Source organism: Magallana gigas, chromosome 6, assembly GCF_963853765.1.
Source record: "Magallana gigas chromosome 6, xbMagGiga1.1, whole genome shotgun sequence".
NCBI classification, from domain to species: domain Eukaryota; kingdom Metazoa; phylum Mollusca; class Bivalvia; order Ostreida; family Ostreidae; genus Magallana; species Magallana gigas.
In genome coordinates this window covers 6,736,563-6,746,159 of record NC_088858.1, presented here as the reverse complement: position 1 = coordinate 6,746,159, position 9,597 = coordinate 6,736,563, and the positions used below count along the sequence as shown (strand labels likewise).

The following is a 9,597-nucleotide window of genomic DNA, read 5'->3' as shown; positions in this document are numbered from 1 at the left end:
TAAAATGAAAATAAAAAGGTATATAAAGCCAGTGCAGAGATAGCATCGGGATAAATGGCATTATCCTAGCACACTGGTTTGTCCTATCCATGTTAAGAAATTTTGCTCCATGAAAGAATTTTGTTTCATCGATCGCTGTGCAAAACGACAGAAACAGGTCGTTTATATGACGAGCGCCTGTTTACAACCGTCCTCTGAAGTGCTCGTCGCTGCATACTGATATTCCGGAGGGGCGTGAGGGGGGAAAGAGTCAGTAGATGTCCTCTCAGTTAAAGGTTCTCCTCTTCCTCCGGCAAAAGGAGGGCGGGGGCGGGGTGTGTTATAAACATGACGGGGAGAGGTTCGACCACCCTCACACCCTCAAACTGAACCAGGATACGGACTACATAATCACCGTACAGTCTCCTCTCCTTCTCAGGTAAGTCTCAGGTGAACATCGTACCCTCGCTTACTCGCCATACATAGAAAATATTGCTCCGACAGGTGTATATGTAAGAGTCTGCCTAGATAAATGTAGCATGCTTAAAAGATAACGACGCATGGACCCGCCAACCCTGATCACATTGAGATTATTCAGCAATTAAGTAAAAAATAAATTAGAAACATGAAAAAATCCTTAACGTGAGCTTCGCGATGGTAGCAACTGATAAAATTGCCGACTCATGTGGATTATTCTCTTAGTAGGCTGTCAATTGTGCTTTAAACCGATAATTGGAATTTGATTGTCCTGGTTGATACAAATGATAATCTAATACAGTTAACTCAAAAGTATTTCATTAGCACCCAAGAATAGATCCACGCCTCATCATTGTTTGATCACATTGAAATGTTTACTTTTACAAGCACTGACTGGTACACGAATTTACGATCTGACTTGACTCTCGAGATTCTGATAATAAAATATAGTAATGGAAGAAGTGATCAAATGGGCAAATTTAATTTGATTTTGAACGATTTTTGCAGGAAAAAAATATAGAATTGAGAGAGAGAGAGAGAGAGAGAGAGTGAGACGTAGCATCAGAGAGGCCAGGAGGGTCTGCCCCCCCCCCCTTCCTGTGTCGCAGAAAAGATTTTTCATACATTAAAGGTGAATTATCAAGGAGTTACGGTCCCCTTTTTTTATACCAAGTGAAAAATTGAAGTTTAATAAATAAAAAAAATGAACACTGAAATTGAAGTTATATTTTTTGGATGAGTCTGCCCCCTCCACTTTCAAAAACGATGCTTTATGGAGAGAGAGAGAGAGAGAGAGAGAGAGAGAGAGAGAGAGAGAGAGAGAGAGAGAGAGAGAGAGAGAGAGAGAGAGAGAGAGAGAGAGAGAGAGAGAGAGAGAGAGAGAGAGAGAGAGAGAATTGAAATGCACACAATGTCACATTACCTCGATAACCATCCACTTTTGCCTGTATTTTTTTCTGTATTGTTTATCATTATAACAGCTATAAAACGTATGTCTTTTCCAATAAAGAAAATGATAACATATGATGTGTACATTCAGAGACACGAGAAAAATATGTTAACAAAATATTGAACAATTGTCCAAGTTCTACAGCGTTATAACACATTTATTTATCAATGCATATGAATGCACTAGCTCTCTAGCAATTTTGGTTAAACTATTCAGTTGTAAAGTAAGTAAATTCACTTTATTTATTTATTTTTGCTTGTATCTCTCCTAAATAAAGTTCCTAAGCCCAAAGAAGCAAAAACATACTGTATTTTGCATGTACCTGAAAACTGACAATACATAATTGCCACAATGGATTACAAAAATTATGTATTTTTAAAGACTTTTAAAATGAAAAAATTGCCTTAAAAACGGAACTCCTCAGCAGCCTTCATTTCTTTGGCGTTCATATTAAAAATGTACACTACACCAAATTGCGCTTGTTATAAAGTGTAAATCATCTACACCAGCAGGCATGTTCACGAAGCTGTCTTAGGACTATGGTGTGTCCTAAGTACATCTTAGGACATGTCCTAGTCTTAAGTCTGTTTCTCGAAGCTCTCCTAAATTTAGGAACCGCCATAACTTTGTCCTAACTTTAAGACATCACCTACCTTGTCCTAAGACCATCCTAAAGCTATAAAATCACGTTTTTAGGGATATTGGGATCTTGTGAAGCCTTTTCTTAAGACCGGTAGAATAAGGCAATATTTTCCACAGTTCCAGCATTTTCGACAAACATCAAATTTCTTATCCGGGAGGGGGGGGGGGGCATCGAACTCTCACCACTTCCCCGTTGCTACATGCCTGCCTTGGAGCTGACAAATTAAGATTTTTTTTTGCAAATACTTTCTCTGTTTGACGAATGAAAGTTATTCACTTATTTTTTTTAATCTACATTGTACACTAAATGAGTTACATTCATTGTTTTGATTATGATAATTTTTGATAACAATTATTTAAATGTCCTTTGCTATAAAAAGTAAATTTACATCGGGTTGCACATACAATGCGTGATCATTCCTAATTTTTATCACAATAATCTTTAAAACATTTGTAATGTTGAATGAACTGTATTTACCGGTATATATTTTCGAAATATATTACAACTTATTTCTTATTTAACATGTTCGTGTATTCTATATATTGCAGATTAAAGGGAAATTGGTTGTGTTTGTACGAGTACATTTGTTTCTTCATATAATGTTTCAAATTCTATGAAAACCACGTGTTTATGTATTCCATATACTTGAATGATAATATTCTCAAATGTTAATTATGAAATGACAATACACACGTCTTGTTTACATAATTATCTGCTTGTAAGCCAATTATGTCCTGATAAATATTTCTTCTTTTTTTTTTTTTAAAAAGAACAGCTATTTTTTGGGGCTTGTAATATTTTTTATTTTAATTTTTTTTTGGGGGGGGGGGGGACAAACTAAATTGTTATTGGTAACTGATATATATTTAGGTAAATGTAAAATTATTAAAATGCATACATTAAAATTACTGGTTTTAGGCCTTTTGTGTTAACTACCGAGACGTACAATTTTCTCTGGCAAAATGTTTAATGATTCATCCCTACACAAGTCTCTCAAATTCGATCTGAATGAATAATTGTGAAAAATATTAATGGATGTAGAAGTAACTTAAGATGTTCCTAAGTAACCGTCGAGCTACATCTTAGGACGTGTCCTAAGTTGATCTTAGGATGTTCCTAACTTTTTTCCTAAGTCATATCTTAGGAACACACTTAGGTCACATCTTAGGAAAGTTTCGTGAACAAGCCTGCAGGTGTACTTGTAACAATGTAGACAAATCCCCCTAGTTATCGAGGGGTTTTGATTGCATAGCGTATTTAGAAATTTATACCTTTAAAACAGATTAAATAAAACAAAACAATAAAACATTCATTTAAAACCCAAAAATCTAACGAATTTAAATGTTGACACTTGCAGAGATTTAATGATTCAAGGAGAAAAGTATGAGCTGAAGGAAGTGAGACCGGAAACGGGCAAGAAATCAGATGATAACTTCCGGTTCTCTGCCGTTTTCAACACATCGGGGTTTGCCGTGGAGAAAAGAAATAACCGAAAAAATGTCACGGTTGTTCTTATGGTGAATATATTAAGATTATCAAAATTTACTTATTTGAATTAATATTTACATTCATACAATCATGTACATTGGTGCATTAATTCATGTTCATTTTGGTGTACAACATCTAAAGTTACGGCTAAATCTGACACTAAACACTCAAGTCATTTGTCATAACTGTAAACACCGAAATAATCCCTTCTAATAAGGACCGGCCTGAGAAATATCTAAATGTGTCAATAAGAGAATTTTTTGTGAATTGTTAAGATCGAAATGTCTGGGTCATTATATCCGAATGATGTGACAATATTAATTGCTGTTTATTTCCATTGGTTTTAATTTTATCTTTCTAGCTATACCCAACTAAATAGTTTTCCCCTTTGAAAAAATGTATAGTCCTGCTATTGAAAAAAAAAACATCTTCAGCCGCAATCACATGCTTACACTTTTAGACCTCTTTTTCTTGGACAATTTCCTTGATCAATACAACAAGCCCTGAAAAGCGTGTTTCCTGATCATTATAAAAATAAAAATGGTTTTTTGTTAATGTGTCGGTAGAATTACCTTGAAGAAATCCCTTCCTTGTGTAAAATTAAATTTTATTATATCTATAGAAATAGGTTTCCTTTTATCTGACGTGAAGTTGTTTATGATTCCGTTATGTTTATGATATTTTCCTGTAGTTTGACGGGGAGGTAACACTGACAACGTTACTCCAGTGTAAGTTCTACCCCCAGCCAGAGACCGATCACAGTCGATGGGGCAACGCTCTATCCTGGATAGAGTACGACTGTCGCTTAACCGAGGGCCAGTCCGGAGTACTCATCAACAAAGAACTATTTCACTGATATCACCGTTATTTGTCTCCATTTGATCTTTTTTTCAAGGAGGAAGATATTGATTATATTTAACTGAGGGCAAGTCCGGAGTACTCATAAAAAGAACTGTTTCACTGATATTGTGTACATAAAAAGAATTAAAGAAGAAAAAAACTATCATCGCTATTCGCCTCTACTTGATTTCAAGGAGAGAGATTGTTGCATTGTTTATTTATTATTGAATAATTAACCAAGGATCAGTCCTGGTCGTGTTCTATGATGAAAATGAACAATATAAAACCAGTACATGCCACACCCACTACTAACTTTGAATAATAAATATCAAAAACGTTTTAATACGAAATTTGTCCACATTGCTTCATCGTGTTCTTCCTTTGAAGACCACTGTGGATTAAGCAGAGTCCAGGCAGGGGATAATAGGGTGTATTTACGTCAACCAATAATTTTCTCCCTATTTTTTATTTAAAAAATAAGTAAGTGGTCGTATGGCTACCGACAAAGTCGAATCACCATCTGAATAGTTTGACCTCGTATGAGCTTTTTTAAAACTGACTTCAAATGCAAAATCTACGTCGGCGTAGCGTCTGAAGTATATTGCCGAAGACTATTTGTATACTAGTGTATGAAATACTAGTACATAAATGTTGTCGTTGTTGAATTGTATTGCTTGATCCATGTATTATACAATAAATATTATTATTATATATAAATATTATCATTATTTAGCAGTGTTCAGACGTTAAATGATGTATGTCTTATTTCATACATTTGATCTTACTATGCGAGGATTATCGCAATCATATCTGATATGGGCCTATACATTGGATGGTGTTGTTGTGAAAGAGGTCAAATACTTACACATACGTTTATATATCTGATAAGAGTTATATAGTATAAAAAGATTTTCCTTCCTTTTAAGTTATTTACAATAACATTAAAAAATTTTAAAGATGATATTTTTGCCAGCTATTGATGTGATACATGTTAAAAAAAAAATTGGACCAGAAATAAAGATGGTGGATTGTTAACAAGGAGCCGATAATTAATAACCTTTGACATTGATTTAATGCAACTTAACTTCGCAAAATCTCTGAGGTTATGTGTAAAAGTGCAAGACGTGTAGAATGGAAACACTGCTTAAATTTACCTCTGCATACATGTACCTCTTCATTATAAATACTGAAAAAGATCCATGTTCCTTTGGGGATCAGAGAGAGAGAGAGAGAGAGAGAGAGAGAGAGAGAGCAAGCAATCAGAATAAGAACAAAGTGCACATTATTAAAATCGAATATATATACTAGTTTACAAAATGACATTATGCATCAAATAACTTACTGCTTTTAACAACAATAAAGATTTGATAATTTTTTAATTTATTCGAAATAACTTAATTAATAATTACTGTAACAAATAAATAATCTGAATAAACATAAAATATTTTAGGAATGATAAACTTATCATGGCAGATAGTCTACAATTAAACCTGGTAAGTCTGATGCAAAAAAAATATGCAATGTAAAGGTATCTGAAATGATAATTATCTCTTCATAAATAATTTGGAAAATTAAGTTAAAATATACTTTAAAAAAAACTAATATTGCGCAGTTCCCACAGTACATTGTATTAGACAATTTTTGGTGTATGGTGAAAATTGTGAAAACGATGTCTTGAAAAAAAAAAAAATACCAGAACAAATCTAAATAACCAACATATTTTATATAAAATAGATTATCATGGAATTAACCCCGGATTTTCCTTGTCCCTCATAACAACACAGTTTCTTGATATTAATAAAAAAACACAAAATGCACAATTTTTGAAATCAATTGGTTCATCAAAATGTCCGAGTCTTTCAGCCGACAACCACCAAAGGTCCAAAACATCAAAGTTGTTTATCACTTACATACATTAACATACATGTATATTAATACATCAAATGCTGTCATTTTTCATTCATCTCATTACTTCAAAACTTGAATCAAATTGAAATCATGGAAATAAAGTGTGTAAAAAGAGACAGGCAGACAAACAGACAGATGAAGCAAATGCTATTGCACAGTTTTATAATACATAATATTTAAAAAACATAAAATTTGCCATATTTTCAACTTGATCCATATTCAACGCATTTGTTCACATTTTAATGGAGATTATTTTCTAAATTGAGCTTATCTGTAACCAAACTACTGCTGAATACCACTATAACAACTAAATTAATGAACATATTGTACTGGTTACCAGGAATATTACTTACCTATGTAAATTTTAAAATACTGTAAGAAACATAAAAAAATGACATACTACTTCATATATATATCCAAAAATTTGAAAATGTATACATCAAAATGAGTCTTGAATGTACAAGTCTATGATGATGATAAAATTTTACCAGTTATCTTAAACCTACATCTCAATCAATGACAATATAAAAACTCCAAATATTGTATAAACAGATGTATTGTTTTGATACATCATATCTGTGTGGACAGAAGAGTTGAGATCTTGATGGTTCCATCAGTGGCCCCAGTCATGCAAACTTTTGTGTCTATATTTGGTGACCAGTCAACTGTGGTAAGAAACGATGCATGGCCCTGAATATTCATGACATGTGACAAGGAATTGTCCTTGACCTTGTACATACATCCTCGGGTCTTATCGCATGTCAACATGTAATCTCCATCAGCTTCCATGGTGAACACTTGCCCCCTTGGTATTTCTTTGAGCCCTCCTTGCAATCCAGGGAGGAAGGGCAGGGAGGCCCCGTTGTGTATGGAAAGATCTGTCATGACCCCTTGTTTGTGGAGACTCCACTGAATGAGCTGTGGAATAATTTGAATAAAATTAGAATATTAAAGGTATCATTAAAATACTGTATTTTCAAATCCTATCAACAACAAAATTAAACTGATGTTATTTGGGAAAACAATCCATTATTACATGAATCATTTTAACATAATTATTAACTTTGCAAAAGTGTGCAAGCAATCATTTGTTGCATCAGACCTAAAACATTACTTTTAAATTCAATCCTTGAATACTACGTTAGAATATTTTCAGTATCATATTCAGTATACATTGAGGTATTTTTTCCTTACCTTCCCGTCTGTGCCAATGCTGTAACAGTTAGTCTCGTCAGAACTGAACTGTAGAGTTTGGACTTCTCCAGAATGGGCTTCCCATTGAGAAATCACCTTGTGTTGCTGCATGTCAAAAAGCCGGATGGTTCCGTCAACCCCTCCCGTCAACAGGAGATGTCCGTTATGGTTGAAGGAACAACAGTTTATGGTTACAGGTCCTGGTTGGACTTCAAGGTGCTTCAACTGATTCATAGATCGTAGATCCCATAGTGAGAGTTTTCCAACGCGTGCATTGGTTGATGTTTGTAGATCACTTCCAGATGCACTGCGTGCTCTGTTAACTGTAGCAGAACAGACAAACGTGCCATTTGATTGGTTAGAGCTCAGGCTTACAATTCGAGGGTAGCTTGAATCTGAAGTTGCCTCATAAAATGATTTCATCTCTTTGACATCAAACAGACGTATATTTCCTGACCGATTACCCAGCAGCAACCATCGGTCTTGTTTGCTTGCCCACTCCAGTGAAAGAAAAGCTGACTTTGACATGACTGTTGCGCAAGTTACTGGTTGGGGACTCCATGACCATATTTTGACAATTCCATCTACGTCAACGCTTGCTACATATTGCCCCATCACACTAAATCTAGCATAAGAAATGGCAGATCTGTGTTCTTTATAATCTTCTTGACTAAGGAGAAGGAATGGGCCCTGGTCATCTGCTATATAGTCTGACTTGTCAATGATACTTTTAGGTTTGGAGGCCTCCGATAAACATCTGTTCTCATTAACAGGTGTCAAATCCTCCTGAGCATCATAAGATAACTCTTTTGTTGTCCTTCTACTAGCAAGTACTTCTTTTGAAGTATTATCTGGACTTTTTTGTACCCCTATAAGATTTTGATCAAGATTTTCTAATTTTGGTACAGGTGCATTACTAGCGGAGGAAGCAGTGAACTCTTCAACTTTTGGTAGACTACTTGCTTTTCCTTGGGAGGTTACTGCTTTGTTTCTTGAGGCTTCACTTGGAGTATTAGGTTGGATGGGCTTATTTTGATGACTTAAAGACCTTGAGGTAGCTTCAGGGTGCCCTACTTTCTGAGCTGCTGCTCCTGAACTAAGTGATCTACTTGTATATTCTGGATGGCCTTGGTTGGAAGGTAAAGCTGTGCTACCATTTTCTTTTTTTATGTTCATTGCTTGAGATTTTCCTGTCTTTGCCTTACTCTGAGACTTAATTGGACTTTTGTTGGATGTTAAAATGTTTGGTTTGCGGTTGAATAACGGCGAATTTGAAAATGGAATCTTTCGACTAGGTTTCTGCTGCTTCTGAATCTCTAAACTCTCATCTCCCAAGTCACTAAAATCATAACACAATTCTGCAGAATTTGCACCCCTTCCAACATACTTTCTTTCCATTGTACAGCTTGATTTCAGTGCTAGTGTTCTGTCTGCAGAGAGTAACTGGGTTTTCAGCATCTCATTTTCTTCCTGTAAATTTTTCATTCTTTTGTGTTCAATATCAAAGTTCAGAAGAACTGGTGCGGGCATAACGTTGATAATGACACTCAGAAAATTAAAGAGTGATAAGTAAAACATTTCTTGCCACGTCTTTGTGAAGTACATCGCAAAGTGGCTGTTCTCTTCAGGATTTTTAATGAAAGGGAAACAGAACCATTCCCTAAATTCCGGCTGCTGTTGCAAATCGCCTGCCATTTTGTCGAAAAACTCGGTAACTTTATCTTGCCTGTTACTCTGACATGCATTAACAACATAAAGCTTTAATAGTCCAACTTCAAGCTTTTTAACACTTGGTATGTAACGTTGCTCCAATCGACAGAAGAGGCGACCATTCAAGTGGGTCCAGAAGTCTCTCAGGTTAGATAAGCTGTGACTTCCGACATACTGCTGAAACTGCTCTAAAATCTTGTCAGCACGCAAACCCTTATCTTTGTCAATCTTGAGTTCATATTCAAAGTTTCTTAAAGAGGCTGTACAACCTCTGTATAATAAATAATCTTTTACGAGTTCATCAACTCGCCCTGTTGCAGCCGCCATATTTTTTCTAAAATGAAAGTAAAATTTAAGTTAACTTGTACGTTTAAATGTCCAATATTTCATATTACATTCATATTTTGGC

General features: G+C 35.0%; 2 protein-coding genes across 2 annotated transcripts; one reads left to right on the top strand and one right to left on the bottom strand.

Moving 5' to 3' along the window:
• Nucleotides 1-132: 132 nt before the first annotated feature.
• On the top strand, nucleotides 133-4,834 carry LOC105340338 (CB1 cannabinoid receptor-interacting protein 1). Its single transcript, XM_011446340.4, has 3 exons — nucleotides 133-418; nucleotides 3,406-3,565; nucleotides 4,228-4,834. The coding sequence occupies exons 1-3, from the start codon at nucleotides 258-260 to the stop codon at nucleotides 4,390-4,392; spliced, it is 486 nt and encodes a 161-aa protein (XP_011444642.3). The 5' UTR covers nucleotides 133-257; the 3' UTR covers nucleotides 4,393-4,834.
• An 899-nt stretch (nucleotides 4,835-5,733) lies between these two features.
• LOC105340339 (WD repeat-containing protein 91) lies at nucleotides 5,734-9,539 on the bottom strand. The gene is made up of 2 exons (XM_011446341.4): nucleotides 7,479-9,539; nucleotides 5,734-7,202 (listed from the first exon to the last, which is right to left on the bottom strand). The coding sequence occupies exons 1-2, from the start codon at nucleotides 9,513-9,515 to the stop codon at nucleotides 6,855-6,857; spliced, it is 2,385 nt and encodes a 794-aa protein (XP_011444643.3). The 5' UTR covers nucleotides 9,516-9,539; the 3' UTR covers nucleotides 5,734-6,854.
• Nucleotides 9,540-9,597: the final 58 nt, after the last annotated feature.

Coding starts and splice junctions, on each gene's coding strand:
- LOC105340338 (XM_011446340.4), top strand. CDS start 258: ATGTCCTCTCAGTTAAAGGTTCTCCTCTTCCTCCGGCAAAAGGAGGGC. Junction 419..3,405: donor CAGTCTCCTCTCCTTCTCAG/GTAAGTCTCAGG, acceptor TGACACTTGCAG/AGATTTAATGATTCAAGGAG. Junction 3,566..4,227: donor ATGTCACGGTTGTTCTTATG/GTGAATATATTA, acceptor ATTTTCCTGTAG/TTTGACGGGGAGGTAACACT.
- LOC105340339 (XM_011446341.4), bottom strand. CDS start 9,515: ATGGCGGCTGCAACAGGGCGAGTTGATGAACTCGTAAAAGATTATTTA. Junction 7,203..7,478: donor GCATTGGCACAGACGGGAAG/GTAAGGAAAAAA, acceptor ATTATTCCACAG/CTCATTCAGTGGAGTCTCCA.